The following is a 27,152-nucleotide window of genomic DNA, read 5'->3' as shown; positions in this document are numbered from 1 at the left end:
GGATTGTGTGGTTGTGTAGTCGAGGTGCGCGTAAGTGGGCCTAGACACCTTGGTTAATTAAAAAAAAAAAATCAATTCACCTATTTATAATATCATAATCACTTTTTTTTATCGATTTGATTTGGTTCGGTTTGATTCGATTTTAGTCAGTCTCAACATACTTCAGTCTAAAACCAATCCAATAAGGAGAGGTTTGGTTCGATCCAGGTTTTTTGATCGATTTCGGTCTAGGTTTTGACACCCCTAACCCGAACTTGGTTCAATCCGATTTTAGTATGGCTGAATCGGTTTTGGGCTGATAATAGTTCAACCATACCAACCCGAAACCAGTTCATCCTGACCGAACTCAGCGAGAACAAAATCCAACAAACGAGACGATGACGCGTGGCTGTGCGTCTTGTATCTTGATCGCTATTTGTGGCGTTTCACGGTTTTCACCTCTCGTGCGATGTACGGTCAAGATCTTTCGGATAGGAAATATCCATTTTCACCGGTTGCAGCCCATGCTCCGATAAGGAAACCAACCGAAAGTTCCCATTCTCAATATTTGCACAGTTGTTGCCTGTTGGGTTCCCTCTGACAGTCTCACCCTCCTCTCCTCTTCTATATTGTATTCTTTAGACTCTGTTTTTGCGAAATCCGCTCAATTTCTTTCTTTGCAAAAACCCTAGTGTCTGCAAGGTTTATCAAAAAAGTTCTGGACCCCTAGTTCTTCAAAAAAGGAATAATGCCTCCTCGAGCAGCGAATAAGAGGGGTGATGCATCGGCGAAGAAGGGTTCAAGGGGAAAGAAGGCGGCTGCAACATCACCACCGGAGGTAGTTCCGTCTATTGTATCTGAGGAGAGAAAAACTTCCGAGTCGGAGGTTCAAGAGAAGTTATTGGTGCCGAAGGTTGAGAGAATAGAGGAGGTGTTGTCCACCGCTGATGAGGACAAGGTTGTTGCTACGAACGAGGCATCGTTGACCGCGGTGGTGGCAGAGGAGGATTCGAAGGTGATAGAAGAAGTTGTCGTGGAGAAGAGTTCGGAAATTCTGTCTGAGGACCTTAGCGTTTTGAATGGGTCGGATGTCGAGGAAGAGGGAGATGGCATGCAGGATAAGGAAGAGGCAGGAGAAAGAAATGACGGGGACAAGGAGAATGGAGCTGTTCGGATGGATCCTGACCAAGACACTCGAAAAGAAAGTGATGCAGGTACCAGTAAAGGAGTCATTTTCTTCTTAAATTTTGGTTATACTTAACCTCCATATTATAAATTTATAGCTGCTCGATTGTCTTCATTTCACTTCTGAAGTTGGTCTGATGCATTGTTCTTTATATCACATTCACTACTGGGGCTCGCCCCTTCCATATTGAGAAAATTTTAATTTATCCATCAAACGGGAGAAGGGAAAGTTATTTTATGTATAGGAAAGGTGTGCCTGTAGGATAGATTTGAATAACTGAATTAAGCTTGAAGCATTAAACATTAAACTCTCAATTGTGGATATATAAGAGACTTGATTATTTTCTTTTCACACTATGACAATGTGATGTTAATGTACATACCATTCACCCCTAGAAAAAAATTTCCATTCCACTTTCTCCTGTGTACTATTTCTAATGGTTATATTTCAATGGCTCTTTTCCATCGGCTAGATTTTCCTTCTCCTATACACAAAGTATTAATCCTATTTATTTCACAATTTGGTTGCAATTTTTTTCTTTTAGAAATAAAGTAATACTTGGAAACATAAAATGAAATCCATCTCTCCAACTTTGGATCTTGAATAAATCTTGTTGTTGAACGGCAAATTGTCCCTTCGATTGCATTCCTCTATTGCCCAAGCACTGCTTCCAAGTTTGTTTGGCAGTGATTTGGCCAAAAGAGGAAGAAGAATGGGTTTTGGAGGTATTCCGTAGAAACCAAGAAAAACTAACGATATGGGTCGAAATTTTGTCCTATCTCATTCGAAGGTTTGTATTTATAACAAAGTCTTTTTTAGCGTTTCGGCTGAAACCTTGGCGAAACAAAATATGTTACCGAAATATCGGTCAAAACATTGCGGACTTTATATATCACATTGCACTTCGCTTTAATACCTGTCGAAACCAAAACGAAGTGAAACCTTGAGCCATAGTTGTCATGGTGCCTAGGTGAACCAAGGTGGTCAAGGAGGCCTAAAATTAATGTGACACCAGCAAGGCGCCAATCTAGACAAGACTGCCTGGACACCTTGGTGCCATGTAGGCAATGCCTTGACAACTATACCTTGAACCATGGTCAGTCTCTCACTAACCTAGTTTATCTCACCTTACTCAACTGCATCACACTGCAGCACATAGTGTAAACAAAGTTTCATTAATCAACTCAAATCATCCCTTGAGCTCTAGGGCCCTTATATAGAAGGTTGTAGACAATAAACAAAGTAAAGAAACAAAGCTAAAAAAAGAACCCCATGCATGGTGTAGCTGCTTATACAGAAAGTAGCGTAATAAAAGGAAAGATTTCCTATTGCTTAGTATCTCCTAGTATCTCTAAAACTGAAAATATAAGCTAACTAAATAACAGGTAGACTTTATAGAAAGAGTCCTGCCTGATTACAATATCTTAACTAAAATATATTGCTAAAGATAAGACAAAGTAAGATCCTAAAATATAGAAATCTGATCCACAAGATGTTACAGCTGCTAACAGCTGGGCCCAGAAGAAGATTTTCCATGCAAACTGCATTTTTCCCGACATTTTCTCTCCTGAAATTCAGGAATTTATTGGTCAACAATCTTTTAACAAATCCCTACGACTTGGCTGCTTACTGGATTAGAAAACCAAACCATAGGATCTGGTTTGGGTCTTGTTTGGCCCAAGAACTGGTCCAAAACCAAATCGGCCCCCTTCAAGTTACATTACATTCTTCTCAAATTTTCCTAAAGTTGCCTGAATAAGCAATAGCTTTAGTAGATAGTTATTTCACTTATTTGTTCTTTTTATTTTTTATTTTTTTTTATCTTGTTTTCAGTCATTCCAGAGTTCCATGATCTGACCCTTCAGTTTGATTATGTGGTAGTACAGCCTCCAATATCTCCCTTGTGCAAATTAGGGTTTAGAAAGGAGAACTAGAGCTGAGAAGAAGAAAAGAAATAAGATAAAGTGAACTGAATTATGGTGTTCTGTGGTTTGCATGAAACTAAGAATAATAAGAGTGAATAATAAGAGTGAAGACTAGAAGTATAAGAGTGGATCCAGTGTATAGAGCACTGGTTGCAGCCTTTGCTTGAAGAGCAGGCGCCAAGATTGTGGATGGTCTAAGGATCGACTCTTGTCACATTTGTCCTCCCACCCTTTCCTATCATTCCCCCCTTCCCCTTCCCCTTCCCCTGGGCAGTTCCTTAGTGTATAATAGGAAAAAAAAAAAAAAAACTAGAAGAATAAGAAATCAAAGTTGTATTAGTAATAGAAGAACATTAGGAATGGGGAGAAAAACTGGGAATGATACTGAATGAACTACCTAACCAGTAGAAAATGTGGAGAAGGAATAAGAAGATAGATGCTTCTAAAAGAAAAAGACAGTAATAGAGGAATTATCAACTTCATTAGAAGTACAAGAAGAATTACTAGGGTAACATGGTGAAGTTTCTCTACCAAAGATTGGAGTTATTGGAGTTCTCTTTTGTTTCAAAAACTAAGAAATGAACAGTATTATTTTACATCAGGCGCTGGTCTTCCAGCCTTTCAATAGACCATAAACAATTCACTAATGACTATTAGACTTTTGAAGGCCTCACAGTAAAGCTGACTAAGGTAAGCCCATGTTACTAACTGAAGCTGAATTAAAGACTAATGAGACTAGAAAAAACTCTAGACAGTAGACACATTATTAACCAAAATGGAAAATTGTGTGAAGACCCCTGCTGTTCTAGTAAAAGAAATTTAGGGCATATTTTGCTAACTTCTCATGCCCTGTTTCTTGCGTAGACGCAGAAACACAGGAGCATTTTATTGCCGCCTTTGGGGGGGGGGTTGTTTCTCGGACTTCTCTGCTTATGGCGCAAAGGATTCCAAATGCCATCCCTCTCAGTGAGTTTGCATTTTCTCAAGAGGAGTAGTTAGCTTCTCAGAATCTGAGCAGCAGAAGCCTGAGAAGCTTAGCTAAATGTACATTTAGGGAAACAAAGTAATGTATTTTGGTTGTTATGCCTTTAGGCTTCTCTTAGTAGCAATGTTTTCTTTCACACTCAAAAAATATTTTCTATGGTTTCATAATGCAAAGGGTTACTGATGTGACAATGACTTGGTTATTTTAGGTGTCAAACAGAAAGTAGTTGAAGAGACTGTAGCTGCTGAAGTTGAAGAAACCAAGGGAGGTGGGGAAGTTGAAGATAGCGAAGGAGATGCAGAAGTTGATGATACCAAAGGAGGTGGAGCAGTTGAAAATAACAAAAGAGGTGGAGATGAAGCTACCAATGCTGATGTCAATGGAACTGTTTATAAGGATGAGGAGGAGGCTGATGAGAGTGGAAGTGATGGGGAAGATAATGAAGATGAAGAAGACCCTTCTGTATATATGGAAGCTCCTCTCACAGAGAGAAAAAAAGAAAAGGAGTTTGAAATATTTGTTGGGGGACTGGACAAGGAGGCAGTTGAAAAGGATTTGATTGAAATCTTTGGGGAGTTTGGGGAAATTCAGTCTGCAAGGATAGTAAAGCATCCAACCACACAGAAAAGCAAAGGTTTTGCATTTATTCGTTATGCTACACTTGAGCAAGCCAAGAAGGTCCTCTTTGAATTGAAGGATGGGATTGAGGTTGTACATTTTGATCTTTGTGCGTGCGTGTGGGTGTGGGTGTGGGTGTGGGTGTGGGTGTGGGTGTGCGTGTGCGTGCGCTTGTGTGTGTGGGGGGGGGCATGGGCATGGGTGCGGGTGCGGGTGCGGGTTCGTGTGGGTGTGTGTGTGTGTGTGTGGGTGGTTGGGTGCGCTCCTGTGTGTTCTGATCACCTTGATAAATTCTCCTCTTTGTATTTGTGTGTGTGTGTGTGTGTGTGTCCAACTAACTCTGATGGCCTTGGTAAATTTCATTGTTTTATTGTTATTGTAAGGTGAGGGGCAAGCGTGTTGGTATATCTCCGAGTCAGGACAATGATACGCTATATCTGGGCAACATTTGCAAAACTTGGACAAAAGACAAAGTACGACTCAATCTGTTGTGTTTTTTTTTTTTTGGGTCCAGCTCTTTACTTGTGTTACCATTCGAAATGCATGTGGGTACTATAGATTACTACATATGATCAGTCCTTAACATTTATTACTGCATGTTAAATTTGGTTTCATATTGTCACTACAGGTGATGATTCTGTCACTGTCTTGTGTTCATGATCTAGTGTTGTTATGCTTTTTTCTGGGTGCAAGGTACTCGAGACTCTGAAAAGCTTTGGGATTGAGCAAATTGAGGAGATCTATTTACCTGATGATCCCAAGACTGAAGGAAAAAGCAGAGGTTATGCACTTCTGGAATTTAGTACCCACTCTGATGCCATGTCAGCTTTTCAACAGCTAAGGAAGCCAGATGCTGTCTTTGGCTGTGATAGAAGTGCTAAAGTTGCTTTTGCACAGTCTTCAATTCATCCCAGTGAGGAAGCTCTTTCACAGGTTCAGTATATACTTGCGGCCGTAATGTTATTTCCTTGAATATTAATATAAATAGTGAAATGATGATCTCTTCATGTATGATTGGCTGCAATCATTAAAAAAATAGAATGAGATATTAAGTTTGAGGTGACACTCTTGCATGCAATCTAGTTTATGTAGGGGTATTATTTTGTTATCTAGAAGAGAATCAAATGTTAATTTCGTCATGTAAAGATTTGAGAACCAGAATCAAAGAAGAAGAAATAAGAGAGAGAAAGAGATTGGTGTAACTTGGGAGTCACAACTGTGTGGTTGGGTCTTCCCCTTTCATTCAATATATAGACTACCTATTACACAGTCATAACCCAAATATGAAAAGTAGAATGCATGAATGCATAATCAAAATAGGAAATTAACTCTAACTTAGCTAACAACTATCCTAAACCCAATAGGACACTAACAAAGACATATCAAATATAATCTCATGGTATGGAGGTCTATGGTCACCCATAGCCCTCCAACCGATACATGCTCTCATATACTGTAACACTCTCCCTCAAGCTGGAGTATACACATAGCAGCAGAAAGCTCCAACTTGGATCAACAAGAACTCCAACCAACCATCATAAACCCAATAGGACACTAACAAAGACATGTCAACATGAAACAAGTAGGGTTCTCCACCATGTTGCTGTCGAGAGGTTGAAGACAACCTCAATTCCTGGATGTCTTTATTCCTTTTTTTTTTTTTCAATTTTTCTTCTTGATTTTCCATTTATACCTTCATCTTTTATTTTAATTCAGCCTTCATCCTTACTTTTTGTTACTACCAAATCTGTCCCTATTCTTTAAATTGGAATTCCTTTTAAGTCCTAACTCCCCCTTGGTATCAAATCTGAGCAAATAACTCCAATTACCACACATGCAAGTACCAATTTTCCCTAAAAAGTGAAAATTCTAAATTGAGGTGATCCCATGCCCACCAAGAGAAAAATATAGACCAATGGTTCAGTATATAATCCACGCAATCTTGGATTAAAACCCAGTACTGGCCGCACTGATGGGACAACCCAAACAAAAGAATACTCAAAATATGGCAATAACAATAGACAATGGAAATTTTGTAAATATATTAAGATCTCAGTGGAGAGCGGCAGGACGGTAATTAAATAGAATCTTTAAAGGACACTTTGGAAGACAAAAAGGAATAAAGACATCCAGGAATTGAGGTTGTCTTCAACCCCTCGACAGCAACATTTCAGAGAACCCTACTGGTTTCAGGACTTCGAACACCCTCATACGATTGGCGTTTAACCTGAAGTTTCAGGTGCAATATCGCAATATCAATGCCTACTAGATCCAGCAAGAAGATATCCCAGCAACCAGCAAACCACCGTATTGTTAGTTCTGAAATCAGGAAGGAAGAAGAAGCAAAGAGTGGAGAGTTTTCTTCCTCAGTACTCACGAAACCAGCGGTAGCAAGAGGGAGATGGGATAAGCAGAGTTCGATAAGCAGAACCTACATCTTCAACCCATGAATCGATGCGAACCAGCAAATCCAGAAAAGTGGCGATAACAAACCAATTCAGCAGCAAGATTCAACAGAAAGGGGTGGCGATAACGAAGGCACAAGGCAGAAAATCAGAAAATCTTCTTCAACAGGAACAAAGAGAAAGCCAAAAATCTTCTTCGACCAGCAGTAATCGTACCATGATTTGGGTTTTCTTCTGTCGATAACCAGTAACAAAACCAGCAGCAAACTAGATGCATTCGACTACCTGTCTTCAACAATCAACTCCAGCAGAAAATTAGCCCATCGTTAGTACCCAGCAGCTATAGCATCAAGCAGCAGCAGGAGCAGAGTAGACCCAGATTCTAATTTCAGCAGCAAGAACAAAGAAAAACCCTTAACAAATTTTACAATACCTTTGAAAAATCGATTATAGCAGCAGAAATTGACATGAGGAATGGACAACAATTGGTCAAATTACTTGAAGTAGCAGAGAGAAGGATCATCAAATTGACGTGGTTTTGAATATCTTCAGGAACCAAACTAGCAGAACAGAGAACGATGATACCAGTAATAGATTCAAAACCAAAACCAGAAATCACTTATAACAATGGTAACCAAACGTTGGCTATCTTATTTTCTTCATCATCTTCTTTTTCATGGCTCTGATACCATGTAAAGATTTGAGAACCAGAATCAAAGAAGAAGAGATAAGAGAGATAAAGAGATTGGTGTAACTTGGGAGTCACAACTGTGTGGTTGGGTCTTCCCCTTTCATTCAATATATAGACTACCTATTACAGTCATAACCCAAATATGAAAAGTAGAATGCATGAATGCATAATCAAAATAGGAAATTAACTCTAACTTAGCTAACAACTATCCTAAACACAATAGGACACTAACAAAGACATATCAAATATAATCCCATGGTATAGAGGTCTATGGTCACCCATAGCCCTCCAACCAATACATGCTCTCATATACTCTAACATGTGACAAGCTACTGGTTTGGATTTGCAGTCTTCAGTTCATTCTTTTTATCTCTCGCTTCCATGTTGTCTTCAGGTTGTCCCCTTGATTTTTATGTTGCCTCATTGCTTTTTGAGTTGAATGAAGGTTCTTCATTGATAGAAAAAGGAGTTTACTTCCCAATTATATTCGCTACATTCTCATAGAACCAGAATGTGTCATGGTGGCCTTAGCCATTAAAGATAAAATGATCTGAAATGCAGATCTCGGACTCATCTGAATAGAACTAAGTTGTTGGCCACTTGATAATTGTTGATAGACGTCATTTTTTCTTCTAGCATGTTGGATTGGTAAAAAAAATTTCTGCACTATGGGTAATATCCAATTCCTATGGCTCAACATTAGGTATATTTATTTCATGAGCAGTTTGTATCAACATCACCAAGGAAGACATATGAGGAGCCTTCTCTAGTAAATACAACATTTTTCTATGAAGCGCACAAGATTTACTCTTATGCTGAAGGAAAGTGCTCCAGATGTTTTATTTTGATGTTTGATTTCTCTTAGAGAACTCCAAGCGACAGCTGTTGTCTTTTGTCCTGTTGCAGGTTAAGACCGTATTCATTGAAGGTCTGACTGATACTTGGGATGAATTGAAAGTGAAGGAGCTCTGCAAACAGTATGGTGATATAGAAAAAGTTCAATTATCTCGGAATCTTGTCAAAAAAAGGAAGGACTTTTGTTTTGTTGCATTCACTTCTCGAGAAAGCGCAGTAGCTTGTGTGGAGGGTATCAATAATGCCCAGATTGGTGAGGGTGATGTCAAGGTACTATTTCGTGGACCTAAAATATATGTGGCGTGTGAAATAGCATAATCTTAACAGTTACTCCTTGTCTTAGGTCAAAGCAAACTTAGCAAAGCCTCAGAATAAGGGACGGCTTGCAAAGCAGGGGGCTCGAGGTAGTTTCAAGGTTAAGGAGGATGAAAAGACTAAAGAAACTCGCCCACCAAAGACGAAAGGTACTACAAAGTCCAAGGCGGATGGAGGAAAGGGGAAGAAGACTCTGCCCAAGTCTAAAAATGTTAAAGGAGGCAAATCAAAACCTCAAGGCAATCTCGCTGGGAGTCAAGGTGGTCGGGCAGCATCCAGCTCAGAAAGAACAAATCAGTCAAGAAACAAACAACCTCATAAGGGTGAGAAACGTGGTAGGAGAGACATGGACACTGGTCACAATGGCCAGTCATCAAAGAAAGCACGTGGTATTTCTCAATTTAATACTATAAACTATTCATTTTATTTTTATTTTTTTAACCCTTCCATATACTGATGAGAAATTCAATAATGATGTTTTTGCCTTCAAATCTGTAGGCATTGTGCATGGTAGAACACCATCCAATAGTTCTGGGAGCCGAAGGAACAAGTCTCGCACTGGGAAGCCAAGGCCAAACTACAGTGCAGCTTCTACTGCCTATGTGAATCCTTATGCACAGGAGTATGCTGCATCTTCATCTAGGTATCAGGGGCATACATATGGTGCAACTTCTGGATCTAAGCGTCAGCGTTCTGATATGGTAAATTCAATTTCCTTTTGCTCTTCAGTATCCAGTTTTGAGTTGATTGTTGATTTGATTATGTGTAATTATAAATTTCAGGAACCTCATGCTGGATACCTTGGACCTGCCCGCAAACAAAGCCGGGATCCTTATGGTTTTGAGCCAAGAAGGTTTGCCTCATCCAAGCTTCACAATTCAACTTTACACTTCAAGTCCCCTCTTTTTACTGGTGCTTAATGATTTGCTTTATGAACAGACCTGTTGGATATGATCTTCAAGGGAGCAGAGGTGCTGCTTTTGGTGGAGGTAATGTCTTGAAGGCCAATATTTAGGGGTTTTTATGGTTCTTGGCATTTTTATGGACTCATTCTTATCATTGCAATTATTCAAAAAAAAAAATAAAAAATCTTATCATTGTGACTCCGCACTATTGAAATTCCATACGCATTAACCATAAATCCTTGTGAAAATGGAGATGAATCATTCCAACATTATCACTCAATTATGGAAGGTAGTCAGATGAGTCAAGATAATTTGTTTTTCCACAATACTGTTCACAAATTCCCATTGAACTTGGATTCATTATTACCTACTTTTTTGGGGGTTAATCATTATTACCAGCTTACACAGCTTGACTAAATTATTTTTGCTACTTGTAAAACTGGAGCCCGTTTTCCTTCCTTTTATTGGGGTTCTGACCTATGACTTACGGGGTGGAATGCGGGGCAGTTTAAAAGAGTAATGTACATAAGTTGGGCGTAGCAGAGATGAGGATGCTGAGGGGGATGTGTGGTAAGACAAGAAGAGATAGAGCAAGAAATGGTTGTATCAGATCCAATTTGGGGGTCGGACCAATCTAGGACAAGCTCCGCGAGAGTTGTTTAAGGTGGTATGGACATATCCAACGGAGACCCATGGATGCACCAATAAGGAGGAGTGACTAGATTCCAATACAAGGTGCTAAGAGAGGAAAGGCCAGATCTAAACTGACCATAGAAGAATTGGTAAGAAAAGACATGCAAAAGCTTGGGCTCAACCCAAGTTTGACTACAAATAGAGCTGTTTGGAGGACAAAGACCCATGTATTCGACCCCTTTTAGGGGAATGTTCCCGAGATGCTACCCTAACTTTGTGTTTTGCTTCTCTTTCGCTTCTATTACCTTTTCATTTTTCTTTACTACCTTCTATGCCTCTTCTTCTATTACTATTTGCTTTTATTGGATCCATGTAGCTGACCCCATTTAGTTGGGAGAAAATATGGTTGTTGTTGTATTGGAGTCCTGGGTGGGAGCTGGTATTTCCATTCTTGTGCACAAGCAGTCTGGCTTATGGGAAAAGAAAAGATTCTGTGTTGAGGGTTGATTTCTTGTATTATGTGGACTGGGTTCTGGGCTGAGTCCGAATGGGCCGTTAAAATCCTATGGGGGTGGCAAGGTCATTTTATTCAAAGAGGAGAGAGATATAGAGAGAAGGTGCTAGCGTACCCTTCTAAACCTTGAAACCACTTGACGGAATTTTTAGTGTTCACATGGGGGTGATTCGTGAAAATGCACCTCTTTGTTTTCCCTATAAATAGGTAGTGATGGTGGTTATTAGGGTTACTGGGAATTCTTTGTAATCACAAAGAGGCATGAGGAAGAGAGCTGGTAACCCTTTTCTCTATTGCCAAAGAAACTGCTCTCATCTCTCCGTGGACATAGGCACATTGCCGAACCACATATATCCTTGTGGCAGCTCATTAGTATGCTCCTCTATGCTGCTTGCTCAGAGAACTCCCTCAATTTATTATGCTTGTTTGGATGATGACCAATAACTTATTTCACTTGCCGATCATTTCTCAGCATTTTTTTTTGTTGATGAACTGAGGCATTCTCCAATGGAAATTATTGGAAAAAGCAGGCTATTAAAAAAAGAGATGAATTTCCTATTGGAGAGATAATCATAGCCATTACTTTTTCTTGTGGTCTCTGTTAGACAACTCTTCATTTCTGACAACCAAATGTAACCTAAATTCAGAAAGTCCTGGGGTAAGTTTCCTGATGCTAACCACTCTTGGTTAATTTGGTCATGCCATTTTGTGATAAGCTTTACTACTTTTGTGCAGTTGCCACAAGATCTGTAATCCCACCTTCTTATGGTCGTGATTATTCAAGCTATGCTGGATATGAGGTCTCTCTCTCTCTCTTTCTCTCTCTACACACACACACACACCCACTCTCATACATGATGGTCCATGTGATAATGAATCTATCTTGATGTAATTAGCTAAGTTTTAGTTTCAGCAAGCATGACATGTGGCTCAAGAGCGAGTCCAATGTTTCAGTAATACTACAGTAGTGCCTCTGAATTTAAAATTACAATTTTTTTTTTTGGGTGACTTTTCATGGACTCATGTATTGGTGGTGACTGCTGAGATGGGTGAATCCGAAGTTTCAGTTAAACTAGTGAAGAAGTGCCACTCATGTTGGTGATGGGTACCAGAATTAACTTAGAATATAATTATTTGGATAAGATTGGTTCTAGACTTGACGTACTTGAGGTCTAATGTGAAAATGAGTGATAAATGTTTTAGTCACCATGTGGTGAGTTTAGTGGGAGCCTGGACCCATGGAGGACCTTTTTCATCTGATCTCACTGAGGTTTAAAATGAAGAATAAAAATCTTCTAGCCGACCTTCTTGGTCAGTGTTGCTGATTACTTGTGGGATCTAGAAAAGAAAATGTCTCGTGATGTGTGACATTTAACTTGCTCATGTTGTCTGGATCCTGGAAAATATTGAATCCCTCTTGACTAATTCATAATTTTCAGTTGACTCCAACACATATTCTAGTAGGCCTTGTCCCAACTCCCAACTAATTTGGGTTGTCTACATGAATCTCTCAATGCATTGTACTAGATCTTTCAGGGGGGGGGGTGTTTCACAAAGCATTGGGTTGGTTAATGTAATTGTTATTTATTGGCTTTCTGCATTCTTATGTTCCCCCCCACCCCCCCCAAAACAAATTAACAAACAGGGCAGTGGTGTTGGTGGCGGTTATGTGTACCCTAGCAGTGCTGTGTATCCACCTCGGCGAGCTTACTACTGAAAGAGCAAAGATCTACCAGTGATGTAGTGTTACTGTAACTCTGCATTGTCTTCTAGAGGATCTGTTCAAGGTGTTGGGTATTATGCCTTTGAAGGAAAAGAGAGTTAGTTGATGGCTCATGCCAATTTTCTTAATATATTCTCGGAAGATCAACTTTGTTCTTCTTTCTTGGTTCTATTATAGGAAATTGGTAGGTGTACAGTGTTTTTAATTGCAGGGGTGAAAATTGCTGCAGCAAAAAAATTCCTGTAATGGTTAAATCTTGATTATTTTTAAAATTTTAGGAAAATTTATGATTACTCGAAACGGGTTTCAATTTATGGAATTGCCCACCCAATGTTTTGTTTTGTTTTGGTTTTTGTTGACATTTTGGCCCTTCTCCTCATCTCCAGTGACTTCAGCCCCTGCTGTTGAATACCGTCCTCAATTCAACACACTATGGCTGGGTCATAATTAAATGAAGAAAGTTTTGACGGGAGGAAGAATGGGGGTTGAGCTCTTTATCAAGCATGTTCCTTTTTGGTTGGATTTTGCATAGAGAGATTCTATGGAGTCCGAGGATGATGGTGAGTCTATCTGGAAATGCGTTGCTGGTCTGCGAGTTGCCTGACGGGGTCCATGGCTTCATGCCCATGGATCCTCAGAACTGGTAGATGAGAGATGGGTCTGGTGGGTGCGTTCGGAAAACTATGTTTTTAAGTGTCAGTAAGGGAGATGATGGGTTCCTAACGTTGCAGGACATGAAGGTACCCCTACCTCCCTGGTGTTCGTGGACGAGAGCATAAGTTTTCAAGAATGCAAGGCGGCTTGTAGGAGGAACTGTTATGGTCGTCGAAGTCACCGTGGGGAAAAAAAAGCTGTGTGGCTCTGCACATGTGGGCAGGGTCAATGAGAATGCACACAAGGTAATCAACAAGGTTGAGGTGTTTTCACGAGGATGGGGTGGTCAATTCTCAAATCTGTGTCTGGGTGCATCTCAAACAGCTTGATGGGAATCTTTTTCCCTAAAAAAGTATGTTGGTGACGGAGGAACATTTTACTCGATCTTTATTTTCGGTAATTTAGTTAAACAAAAGATTTTGGATGAATAATTTGGTAAAACTAAAATCAATTTTTTTTATTAATCTTGTAATTTTCCCAAATTTTGTATATGACATCTCTCTCCTATAGCATTTTAGCTCCCCCTTCTTGCTTTGTCTTTGCACAACATGAGGCAAACAAAGTTCGAAAGAGATATTTTTTTTCTTTCAAATCTAAGGTTATTATTACTCTTCATATTGAAGGTTAGAAATGCCCTTTCACTATTCCTTGGCATCCAAGTTTGTCTAAACTGTGTAATCTAATTTTGACAAAGATGCTTATGCTAACTACCACTTTCAACAACTGAGGTATTTGTTCGTCTTATATCGCTCACAGGGTTCACTAGAGGGTGTGTATGACAAACTTTAATTACTTGGACCTTGGATGACCCATCCCACTTTCTATAGCATTAAATCATGCATATTACCTGGAACTCCAGTATCAGGTTTTCTTCTACCTCAGATTTGATGTCTTAAGATCCTATGAATGAAAGGAATTGAGAGAGAGAGAGAGAGAGAGAGAGAGGGAGAGGTGGTCCGGTAGCTATCCCTTTCTACGTTGGTCGTAAAGAGTTCTGTTGAAGAAGTCATTAAATACCGGTAGGCATCCCTTTCTAACTTGGTACTGGAGTTGGTATTGAAGAAGTCTAGCTACTAAGATGGCTGTTGACAAGAAAAATCTATCCTTTTTTCTGAATATATTAATTCAATTTTTTTTATCGATCTTATATATATATATATATATATATATTTTAAATAGGGGTAAATCTGTCCGATCCAACTTGATCCAGGAGATCTCTATCGATATTGATCGAAACTAATCATGATGCAAGAACCGAGACTACAAACCGTGCCGACAACAAAGCCTTGAACAACCGCTATTATTGCCTTTCCATGCAACTATAAGGTCACATATTAAATTCATGGAAGATGGTTTCCTAAGCAAGTGGCATTATAAAACATATCAATAAGGTACAATAAGGTAATATTATCTTTTATATGAGGAGGAGGAGAGAGAACATTCTTGCATTAAAAGTAAACATCAACCAACGAAAGTTTTACTCATAATTCAAGATTAAAATATTAATTTCATCTAACTTCAACCATTGACACATCATAAACGTACAAAAAGTGCATCTTAGGTGCAAGAAAAAGAAATTACTAGAAATTTCTATTGCCAAAAATTACTGGTGATGAACCATTTAAGAATTTCTATGGAACAATGTTTAACATATATAAGTATCCACATTTAGATTTCTACGCTGATCCCTATTGAGGAATATACAATGTGGAACCCTTGAACAAAGTGTTTTTTTTTTCAATAGTTGTGAACATATAAATAGTACTTGAGGGTAGTTGTATATAATAGTACAATTATAACAAAGAAATAATACAATATTATAAGTAACCAATTTCATTTAATTAAATTGAATTTGATCGACATACATTCAATGCCAAAATATCCGACATTGGGACAAAGGACATTGCAGAAAACAAAGTAGAAAGAGAAAAAGAATATCAACTATACCTCCAGTAGTCCAAATTAAAAAATAAAATGAAATCCAATCAAAATAATATTCCAGGCTCAGCCAAAAAAATTAATGACCAATAATTTAGGGTCCAATTTAGGGTCCAAGTGGGAACCTACGTTTGAAAATATAAATCTACTAAGGAAATTCCACCTTGGGCTTGAAGGCACAATTAGGTATCTATGCCCAATTGGTAACCTATGTTAGAATATATGTAAGCCCACCAAAGAAATCCCATGCTAGGCCTGAACCAAGGAGGGTTTGTGACTTTTTTGTAAACCTAAATTTGGATCAAGCCCCGAACCAACCAGTTTTTAGTCGATCTAGTATTTGTGCCTTTTTTTTTCCCCTTTTATGTATATAGTCGATAATATGATATGGTATTCATTTTGGTTTTCATATTCGGTTCAATTTCAATAATTTAGTACAGTTTGATACATAATGAACGATTTTTTTATTTTAAAATATTGATACTATATATATCGTATTATACAAAAAAAAAAAAGAAAAAAAAAAGAAAAAAAATCATTTTATCGCACTAAAAAACAATTGTGTACAAGAATAATTCTCGTACGAGTACCTAATTCAGAGTCATCAATATTAGGTATTGGTACCAAATTAAGAGAGAGAGAGAGAGAGAGAGAGAGAGAGAGTATTATTAACGTAATAAATTAGAGACATTAGTATAATGAAGTACATAGCAACGAACATTGGAATAATAGAAAAGAGAGCGAGGGATTTTGCAAGCGTGAAAACTTGATACATTATGGTATGAATCAAGTTTTTTCAGTTAGCTTTATTCGTGTGCTCTCTCTATTGATTCATAAGTTTCAGATCAATGGGTGACCCTGACCCTGCACGGGAAGGAATCCATGGCGAAGGCTGGCAAGCCAGATTTTCTCCATATCAAACATGGTGTCTCCACACTCGTGTGCGTCCCAGCCTTCAAGGGCATGCACTATTCCAGCCACACGCCATGCACTCATCACTCGCCTCGGCAGCCAATTCTGTTCCAGTTTATGCACATATGCAAACAATAGTTAGAATCAGTGGGGTGCTCCACGGTAGTAATCATAGCCCTCAGGTCAAAGCCTTTATAAACAAGTAATTTTTCATAGGACCAAACAGCAATAGTGGGGTTTGCCGACTTATATCTATAACCAACGGACTCTAGTGGTGATGGGACAAGGGATTTTTTGCACTAGGCTACATATAATAGAGAAAGAGAAATCTTAATTATGTAGCGAACTGAGCACCTAAAAGGTAGAATTTAGTTACCTCACAGGAGTATACATTTTGGAGAGCCTTAGGGATGGTCATGGCTGGGGTACTGTAGTAAATACAATCCTTGCGCACCTTCTTCTTTGGAGGAAACTGTGACCATGGAATGAAATGGGTCCCTTCCGCTGCTCCTGCTTGTTCTTTCTCGCTCAGCTCTCCATCTCCCACCAACCACACCTATGTACATTAATATTAGAGAGAGAGAGAGAGAGAGAGAGAGAGAGAGAGAGAGAGAGAGAGAGAGAGAGAGAGAGAGATGCTTGTTTTACCTTCTGGGTGTAACTAGTAGAGAGGAGCAAATTAGTCCACAACTCTGTGGGGATTCGTAACATAAGCTTATCAAAATTATCTTTGCCAACCACAACTACCTGTTTCCAAGCTTAAGCATTGTGAGAGAAGAGAGGCTTGTGCAGGATTCACAAAGTAAAACATGCCTAAACGTACCTGAATTCCTCTTTGACATAAATTCTTGGCAATAGCACAAACAACCTTTGAGATGTTTCCTCTGAGAAGCACTTCTTTTGTTCCTTTGGGAATGCTGTGGAGCACCACGGCAACAGCTAAGCTGCTTCCATCTACGATTCTGATCTTAAGATTTGGGTGCTTTTGGACATAAATTTCACCATTTCCATTAAATTGCTCTCCCTGTTAATCACCATGCATTTGTTTGGTGTTATGGCCTCATTTGATCATGCCCATCCACAAATCATCTAGGGATGCAAGTTTTAGCCTTTCGACTTGAATCTGTCCTAGCCCGCCCTGAGCAGGAACATGGTTTGGGCTGAGATACTCTGGCCCTAAAAGTAGTTTATGGCCTCAGACTGAGCACAACCCAGCCCTAGTTCGGGGCAGAAATGTCCAGCCATAACTTGCTCTCTGGGCCAAAGTATCTCAGCCCAAACCATGTTCATGCTTAGGGACTGGTTAGGTCGGATTCAAGCCGACAAGGTCAAATTTACACCCTCAAAGATTTTTTAGGGGTGATTTGATCTTCTAAAATGTTTTTGCCTATTACAAACTTGAGTCTCTATAATATATGAATAATCCCAAGGCGGTAACTGAGTTGGCAAGGGACCTTCGCCTTAAGAAGCGTGTGGTTCTGAGTTCGACTCCTCTTACCTCCTTGGGGCCACTTACATGGGATGTTTAGTGTTCTTCATTGTTTTCAATGAAAGTTGAATAGTTCTCATTCAACCCCGATATGACTCGACCAAAGGCCTGGATACCGTCGTTAAAAAAAAAAAAATGAACTATATAATATATGAAGTAAGAGCTTGCCTGATTAAGAAGGCCTAAGCTCAACACTTTAACACCTTCATTCTCGGCCTCCAAAACAGCTCTTTCAATCACACTGTTGATGGCATCCTTTTGGCTTGGTGATGAATACTGCAATGCAAAGATCAAAGAGTCATTGGAGAACAAAAGCAACATAAAGGGGACAAGGAAAAGGAGAAAAGCTACAGTTTCTTACATGGAAACTAAATCTTGGGATTGCCCATGTTTGCATCTTGAGTTTATCAAATACATTCCTCTCCACAGTAAAGGTAGAGCCAAATATCCATGTCAACAACATGAACTCATATGGAATTGGCCAAAACATTGACAGGTACCATCTAGAGCTGTAAGGCTCAGATGCGAGGGAGGCAATTGCTGGTGGTAGATGGTAGAAAGACTGTAGTGTTGTTGGGTGCATCAGGTGTACTACATCTGGTGTCTCTTTCCTTCCCTTGAGTGAATCTTCATACAATTTGTCTGTGGACTTGTCCATGGTTCCATATATGTAATCATAGAAAGGCATGAAGAGGGAGTAGTTGGTTCGAAATTGTGTATGATGAAGAGAATGAAACCTGTATATATTGATACATTAATTTTATGAAACATTAAAAAAACTTATCTCTATCTAAAACGGATTATGTAATGTATTTTATTTAATGGATCACGAGCGGGTATTTTATCATGGGTTTCTATTGTATCAATCTACCCTTATTTGATTCATGTTGAAGCATATACTTCAGGGGCAGGTATAGCGGACTTTATTGTTGGGTTATGTTTATCAAGGTGCCAAACCACGTTATTATAGAATAGCTACTATTGTGCTTTATTTACTACATAAATTGTCATGGACTTTTGAAAAATAATGATTTTATAAAATAAAAAAATCTTTTTGTAATTAAGGTTGGTGAAAAAAAAATCACGACTTCAATTTTAAACTCCCATAATAAATATATATCATATTATTAATGAAGATAATAAATTCAATCACTTGTGGTGAATACCTCTCTCTCTCTCTCACACACACTTTTGGCTTTCCCACTAATATGCCCAGCCAATATCTTTCCAAGGCCTGCGATTGTGAGATTTGGCATCTTTTTAGTTTGTAACACCCTGATTAGGATTCAAGTTTTCACGTATCATTAATTAGTGACTGAAATATCCTTTTTTTTTTTTTTTATAAATGCCTTTTCATGGATGATGTCATTAAAATTGTTTAAAGAACACTCCATAAGTAAGTAAGTAAGTAAATAAATAAATAAATAAATAAATAACATGTCAAGTCACGAAAACTGATCGAACCCTCATTCCCTGATTCCATCTCACACCACTCATGAGATCCAGATCTTCTCTAGTGCATCAGTCCCAATGTATATCGGAAAATTGGCTGCATCGGAGCATACATCCCAAGCGCCTCCCAACGATCCAATGCACACTGGGCATGGGCACACCCGAGAGGATCTGCACATTTCAATTCACATTGCCTTGCCAAGAGTTCAGATCCTCTACACACGTTCAATTCACCTATAAGGTGCCGACATCTGTCCATTTTGTTCCTATAAATATCCCTCCAAACCATTTAAATGACAGTATAAGTTGGGTTTCTCAAAATTCAAAATCCAGTTTCTAGTGAAATAACGGACTTGATTAAAATACTATGGTCACTAATAAGCAATAGCTTTGAAACCCAAATAAGGTAGGAGGTAGGAGGTAGAATGTTTGAAAACTTACGATGGAGTATACATAAGGTACTTGAGAAAAGGGAAGATGTTGAACACCCACTTTGGAACCAGCTCAAAGTTGCAATGACCCATGCAGTTCATGAAATCGATGTAAGTTACATACCCAACAAACACTACCACAGAAGCAGTTCTAGTAAATAACATGCTCAGAACCGGGATTGAGAACAGTAGAAAATAACCAATATGCTCTGCAAATGGATGAATAACGGCTGCCACCACCAAAATGAACAACAAAGATTAAACCCATTCCAAGTAGATATATATGTAATGAGAGAATTAAGAAACTGTAAGTGGTTACCTGTGATGGGTTCAGTAACAATGGATGAATGGTGGTGTGAATGGTAACGAGAATAAAGGAAATGATGGTGCAAAGCTCTGTGAAACCAATAATAGAGGAATTCCACTGGACCCATATGGAGAAGAGTTGTAAGAACCAGACCTTTCCACCTCCAGATTGGCATTCTTGAAGTCCCGGGAAGATACATAAATCCAATGTAGTATAGAAGGCCATTCAGAATGATCTGATCATCCCTGCAACTCAAGAATATGAGAACCAGAGAGAGAGAGAGAGAGAGAGAGAGAGTTAATGAGTCAGTACCAGTTTCTTTCTCTATCTACTTGTTCAAATTCGATGCTCTTGTCCACAATCCTGTGCTTGCTTTTGGCAGTGTGGTAACGAGCCAAGCTTATCCATAGTTGGTTATGAAGCAATCTCCACAGCAAGAATGGGAAGATGAGCAAGTTTGTTATGTCCCTCTCTGTCTCATCTTTGGTCACAAATGAATACACACTGTGTACCACCCAGGGCGCCAAAACCAAGTACTTCATTTCAAACAAAACAAGCCGCCAGTCTCATTAGAAGAACAGAAGAAAAATAGAAAAAAGAAAAAAGAAAATGATCAAACAAACTAATTTCATTTGTTGTAAGTTAAATGTGGAATCTGGAGAAACAAAACCCTAAAACGATGCAGAAAATAAATAGAAATCTCAAGAATAATTGCACATAGAGATTTATGTGATTTGATGTCATGGCCGCAAGACCTTTTGTCACCGCAACAAAATATAAGACATCGTACCCGAAAGAATGTACATGGTAATGAAAAGGGTGTTGTAGTAGTACCTTCAAGTTTCCAAGCTTTTGCCATGGCCAGTCGGTAAGGAGACCTGGTTTCGATGCCATCCTTGAGTCCTAGGCTTAACCTTGCAATACAAGATATGTGCTGATACCTCTTCTCCTAAGGCTATTTATAACAATAGAAACGCCTAAGTTGAGTGCCCAATTCACTCTCCTTGATTTAAATCCCATGGACACCGATAAAAGGTGTACGTGTACACTGTAGGGATGACGTGTCATGCAAGGATTAATTCATCAACTATAGAATCATGACACATCATTCAAGATTTATTTTTCTCACAATTATTATTATTATTATAATTCTATATATTTTTTTATTTATTTATCTCAGACCCAAGGTAAACCTTAAAATACTATTTAAAATTAAATAATTTAAAAAATATAAAAATGGAAAGACATAACATGCCTTACCCCAGCCCTGAAGCTAAACAAGAAACCCTCACCCTTACTAGAAATCTAACACCAGAAATCAATACAAGAAAATAGAATGAATTCGATCAATTTGTATAGATATGGAAGCCAAAAAACTAAGAGCGAAAGTAGTCAAAAAAAATAAAATAATTCACTTCTTTTTGGGTTTACAAATATCATTCTAATTAAGTTTTAAAATTTTCTAAAATACTCTCTGAGACCTATTTTGATTTATCTTCAATTTTTTTCTTCTTTCTGTATATCTCTTTTTCCTTCTAATAATAATAATAATAATAATAATAAAAAAAATATATATATATATATATATATATATTGGGTTCACCGAAAAATTAAAAACTGTGAAGAATGGTTTTTCTTTTGTCCACTTGTAAAATAAATGGGTTTTACATTCTTCAGAGATTAAGGCTCCACCATTAAAGGGGTCCAACTTCCAACCGCTAAAGGTTACAATGTCCGAACTCCTAAGATAGCTACATTTGGTATCCTTCACTTAATTGCCACTTGGTACATTTGAGAATGCATCTTTATTACTGAGTTTGATGGGAGTTGGGAATTGGAATCTATTAATTGTTATGAAATTGCAACCTCATGGACATTCAATGAGGAGACAATTGCGGATGAAATTTGACTGCAACCCTTGTGGTAGCCAAAGAAATAGAATCTAAAAGGGTATTTTGAAAAATACCATAACCTAGTAGGGTATTTGTGACCTTAGGGGGGGAAGTGATCCCATATCGATGGATCAATGTAGTTCAAGGGTAAAAATGTAAAAAAAAAATCATATTTTAACTGAAAACTAAAAATAAATATGTCCGATTCAGATCAATATGACGTGATCGATATCTGATCAATGTCGACCAAGACGGATCCCAACACCAATACCCCCATTGCTGAATTAAGAATATGTAATCCTTGGGTGTATGCTTCCTTCTTCTTTGATTTCATTTTGTTACATCTCCTTATTTTACACATACACTTTTTTCTTCAAATTTTTAAAGTTCTAATACATATCGAAGTTTTTTGTTTATTGAATCAAATTTTGGTTAGGTGGTAGCTAGGTGCCCTCCGAATCAATTCAACTTTTCTATGGTGAATTTACAGAGAACGTTGATTCAATTTTTCTTTAGTTATGGGAATGACTTTAACAACTTACCTAAGCGACCCAATTAACATGAAAAAAGAAGACATTGGGATCACTTTATTTGGAGTTGGAATTGAGACCGACCGACCGACCGACCGTTAAATCCTGAACAGAGCGCGGTTCTTCTCCGTCTATGAACTAGTGCGAACGCTTATGTGAATGAAAATACAATTACAAAGAAGAAATCAAGCAAACAATTAATAACAAAAGAAATTTTATGTGATTTAACAAGACTATTAGAATAGTCTGAGCCAAATCTAGCGGTTTGGACCGCTTTATTTAGGAACTTTCTTTATTTATATTCTATACTCACTACATCAAGGGGTGACAATGGGAAGGAACCATGTCAAAGGCTAGCAAACTAGACTGGCAACCAATTCTATAATTCATATCTTGTACACATACAAACAACTAGCTAAATGTAAAGTTTCTATCATTAAAGTTTGACTAGTAGGTGAAATGACTCGGTCTTAGGTGTATGAGGTGTAAAATTTCTATTTCTAAAGGCTAATAAGTTGGCAATGTGCGTGATTCCATTACATTCTTCTGATGTGTACTTCTTTATCATCTCAACTATATAGTTTGTAAGATATTTATGGTGGTTGGAAAAAAAATCATAAATATTGCAGAGAATAAATAGTTGAGATAAAGACAGCGAATTCGACATATATCTATCTTCCAAATGATCATGATCATAATAAGGAATCCTATCCCAAAAGTCACATAAATTGATTACTAGTTAAGAAACTGATAAAAGAGGGATGGATGTTGGGAATTCTTGGGTCATATCCATACCTGGGTCCAATGAGCCTCCAAATCAGCCAACTATAACGGTAGCGGTTGGTTTTAGTTTCCTCCTTGCGGTGGTTGAGGAGTGAGTAAGTGAGGTGGCCAAGAGTTTTGATTGACTTACATTGTGGCACGGAGGTAGAGATGGTAGTCATTGTCCAATTGTCTTATTTTTTGAGAACAGGATGGTGGTCACTAGGGGAGGGGGAGGGGACCAGCCAGAGGCAACATAGGAAAGATGACATATCATTTAATAGATTTATTCCACATACTCTCAATTATCAGTTGATATACTTTGATCCAATAATAGCATTTAAAGTCAAATTTTTTAATATTTAAGTCCCATCACATTATCCTTTACTAATGTGGATGTGGTACGTTTCAGGTTAATTAAGCCCATGATATTAATGTATGAAGAACTCAACTGTCGAGAGTAGATATTTCCATGTGTAATATGAATTGTTTTTTTTTTTCTTTTTTTGTAATATCATGTCTAATATGAATGGGAATGTTTATAATATATCTAGATCGTCTGTAGTGTCCTAACTCCCTCAGTGAGCATCTAACGATTGAGAAGAAATGGCTTGCAACCCAAGGCTCTTCCAATCTTAAGATGTTGATTGGGGGCTGGCACGCCACAGAGGATCTGGAGTTCGCTTATAACAGGCCTAGTGACACACTGTTCCAAGAGTATGGTTCAAAGGTTAGGGGTTCAAGGATATTCTTACATTTGACATCCGTCACTTAATTGCCACTTGGCCCATTTGAGAATACAATTTTATTATTGAGTTTGATGGGAGTGGGATCCATGTAGGGGCTCTGAGAATGCCAAGTCATTAATTTTAATTTTAATTTTTTATTATTTTTTTCTTTTTTCCAGTTCATTTCTATCTAGAGCCCATAGGCCTACTATTACTTGGGGATCTGAATCCTCTCTAGCATGTCCAGCATGTATTGAAAGACTTATAGCACCAAGAATGCACTCTCTGCCGTTGGATGAAGACTAGAGAAGTGATGTGTCAAACATGATACATGTCAATCGACAACTGTTTTGAACAAGTTGTGTCATTAATTACCAACTATGCTAGGCAATGGTTGTAAGTCAAACATTCAGTGAGTAAACAATTGCTACTTCAAATTAGATAGCTCTCCAATCGAGAGCTAACTTGTTAACAAGTGGTGTTGAAGTTTATTAAGATGGCCATCCAAAAGTAAAAAATGTAGCCTTTTTGTATGAAAATCTTGTCCAAGGAAAACACTAATAGGTTTTGTCAACATTTTGTAAGCATATGGTTAGCCAATAAAGTTCCAATCCCCTTCCTAAAAGGAAAAAAGTTTCTAATCCTTCAATTATGACCATAGTTCTAAAGTTGGATCGGTTTGGATCAGATAGATACTAGCTTTAAGAAATAAAATAATTGATTTTTATTAAAAAATATAAATTTACCTGATTTATTTCAATCTATGTCAATCCAAATCGATATCGACCTTAACTAATCTATGACCGATTTTAGGTTTTAAATTTTTTATATTTTATATTTGGTAAAAAGATTTTAAAAACTTGTTTTGATAGATGCATCGATGACACTAGATTCTTCACATGCAATGACCAAAATTTTTGGTGAGATAGACATTGGTTTTATTTTATTGGATAAAATTGTCTTTTTCGATTAAGTATTGGGTGTCCTCCGAAATAAGTTGATGACAAAGATACAAAGTGACACAATGTAAAAGAACACATCATCACTCTCATCTCCCCTTGCAATCTCCAATGTCCCCATCTCTTTACTAGTCTGCCCCACTCCATCTTCAACCTCTGCAACTTCCTCAACCCCAACTCTACAATCCACCACTTGCCTCCCCCCATTTTTCTCGCTAGGGCCTGCACCCCTGTAACTAGGTATAGGATCGCTCTTAGATACAAAACACTTGTATTTATTTTTATTCATAAATATTCGAATAAGATGTCTTGAGTTCAGACTAGTGGATGAGGTGGGAGCAGATGTATAATAACACTAGTGCCTCTACTCCAATCCAGTGGTTGAAAGTACTACAATATACATACATGGTCATCGACAAAATCTTTTGTCTTATTTAAAGTATTATTTTGGGTGAAGACAAAAGCTTCCAACGAAATGACAAAACACCTCTTTATTAACTAGAATCAATTTATATGCATGGCTATTCCTTACAACCATTTGATGAGGTTCGGGAGAGAAAGTAGAAGTGTTAATACACATTAATGTCTCTCCCCCATCGAACGATTGAAGGCACGATCATGTATATACACAGCAATGCATAAGAAAAGTAAAGAACCCTCTCTTTTATATTCAACATCTAGCATACATCAAAATAAACTGGTTGAACAAGCCCCAGTAACCACACCAAGAGGCATAAAATGGGTTTGGATATCCACAGTTCTAAGTCCAGATCTGAATTGCCACTAGAAAATCTGGGTCTTTCTCAATTCAACACTAGTGGATCCATATTTAATTTAAGATCCAATCGATCCTAGATATGATTTGGAGACGTGTGGGCCGGGGTCTACACAATTATGCTTCATCTTAGCTATTATACTACCAATACATAGGCCTCAAGTTTTCTAGGATCACATTTTAGTAAGAACAAAGCTGCTGTAACCAAATCTGATCGAAACTTGGAAATGGATCAGATTCCGTGATCCAAACCCAGTTCAAATGGTGTAAATCCACGTGTTGCTTGGACCTAAACCACTCCATAGGGGAAAAAAATTGGCTAGTCCAGCATTTGGAATTATGGGTACTACTTGGGCCCAAAAGAACTAAGCCCAAAACTTAGATGCCAAAATTTCCAGGGCTTGCGTTGAAACTTTTAGCCTGTGGGCCAGATTGGCATTAAGGACTCAAGCTCTGCCCATGGTTCCCTGCCCATGGTTCAAGGCGCTAAGGAAGGGTAAGCAAGACATGGTGGATGGAAAGGTCAAAGAAGATTGGTGGATATATCTCAATCGTCTCATGACGTCGATCCAGATTTCATCAGCTCTTTTAATTTTCTTAATCTTGCAAACATAAATTATAGGGTAATTTACAACGCCACCCCCTGGAGAATGCCAATATTAGAGGGACACCCCCTCTCTTTCACCAAATTGGACTTAGACCCCCTACCGTCAGTCAACGTTACATAATATACCAAGAATGCTGACATCAGCAGTTAATATTTTTTCTAAAGTCCATTTTGCCCTTCAAAATAATGGAGTACCAAAATTGCCCTTAATGGTTCTATTCCCAAGTCAGCCTCAATGAGTTGAGAAGAAGAACGGGTAGGCTTGCAGATCGGCGACTGCGAACACTCTTTCGACGACGGCGACGACGGCAACTACGGCAGCGAACCCCCTCCAGCGACTACGGCAGAAAAATGTCTAATTTATTAGTTTTTACTCATAAGGGCAAAAACGTCATTTCAAAGCATCATATAACGTTGACTGACGGTAGGGGGTCCGAGTCTAATTTGGTGAAAGAGAGGGGGTGTCCCTCTAATATTGGCATTCTCCAAGGGGTGGCGTTGTAAATTACCCTAAATTATACTGTCTCAACAGCTACTGCTTTTGTGGAACTGAATATGACTATTTTTTTTTTGTCAAGTTGCCTATGTATCTCAAACAATCACGAATCGGATCAGATGTAATTCAAGCTTGATAAGAATTTTTTTTATTTGCAAAAGATGTGTGATTTGAAATTGATTGGGGTGATCGAACTCAGCAATAGTTGTACTAAATTGCCTACATATCCTCCTTTGTGGACCCCAGGGGGAGGGGGAGGGGGAGGGGGAGGGGTTATGGTGGTGTCGGGGTGAGGGTAGCGTGAGAGAGGGGCAGGTGGTGCAGGAGCTGATAGGGATGAGAAGGGACGGTTTTTCGTTTTCCAATTTTAATAAAATAATTACTTTAGAGTTGGTAAATAATAACAAGAAATATAGCATTAATACCAAAAATCCCACTGCTAAATGAGATATCTAATTCTACCAATGAAAAAAAAAAAAAAAAAAA

The 27,152-nt window shown here is 38.3% G+C and overlaps 2 protein-coding genes across 3 annotated transcripts in view; one reads left to right on the top strand and one right to left on the bottom strand.

The window, feature by feature from the left end:
- Positions 1 to 546: 546 nt before the first annotated feature.
- Positions 547 to 27,152, top strand: part of LOC122079801 (nucleolin-like) — a 31,453-nt gene continuing 4,847 nt past the window's right edge. The window contains exons 1-11 of one of the 2 annotated variants that reach the window (XM_042646527.1): positions 547 to 1,193; positions 4,284 to 4,783; positions 5,077 to 5,166; positions 5,387 to 5,626; positions 8,696 to 8,914; positions 8,988 to 9,348; positions 9,458 to 9,660; positions 9,742 to 9,812; positions 9,899 to 9,948; positions 11,747 to 11,811; positions 12,657 to 13,075. In XM_042646527.1, the coding sequence (XP_042502461.1) occupies positions 728 to 1,193; positions 4,284 to 4,783; positions 5,077 to 5,166; positions 5,387 to 5,626; positions 8,696 to 8,914; positions 8,988 to 9,348; positions 9,458 to 9,660; positions 9,742 to 9,812; positions 9,899 to 9,948; positions 11,747 to 11,811; positions 12,657 to 12,728 (2,337 nt within the window). In that variant the 5' untranslated portion in view covers positions 547 to 727 and the 3' untranslated portion in view covers positions 12,729 to 13,075. Of the gene's footprint in view, positions 1,194 to 4,283; positions 4,784 to 5,076; positions 5,167 to 5,386; positions 5,627 to 8,695; positions 8,915 to 8,987; positions 9,349 to 9,457; positions 9,661 to 9,741; positions 9,813 to 9,898; positions 9,949 to 11,746; positions 11,812 to 12,656; positions 13,076 to 27,152 lie in introns of those variants that run through there. The other variant, XM_042646528.1, reaches the window with a different exon arrangement.
- Positions 15,990 to 20,890, bottom strand: LOC122079802 (very-long-chain aldehyde decarbonylase GL1-5-like). The gene is made up of 10 exons (XM_042646529.1): positions 20,752 to 20,890; positions 20,230 to 20,453; positions 19,930 to 20,162; positions 19,621 to 19,840; positions 18,089 to 18,464; positions 17,896 to 18,003; positions 17,062 to 17,262; positions 16,887 to 16,985; positions 16,615 to 16,794; positions 15,990 to 16,343 (listed from the first exon to the last, which is right to left on the bottom strand). Exons 1-10 carry the CDS (start codon positions 20,809 to 20,811, stop codon positions 16,167 to 16,169), a joined length of 1,878 nt encoding a protein of 625 aa, XP_042502463.1. The 5' UTR covers positions 20,812 to 20,890; the 3' UTR covers positions 15,990 to 16,166.

Source organism: Macadamia integrifolia, chromosome 5, assembly GCF_013358625.1.
Source record: "Macadamia integrifolia cultivar HAES 741 chromosome 5, SCU_Mint_v3, whole genome shotgun sequence".
Classification (NCBI taxonomy): domain Eukaryota; kingdom Viridiplantae; phylum Streptophyta; class Magnoliopsida; order Proteales; family Proteaceae; genus Macadamia; species Macadamia integrifolia.
This window is presented reverse-complemented; position numbering and strand designations above follow the sequence as displayed.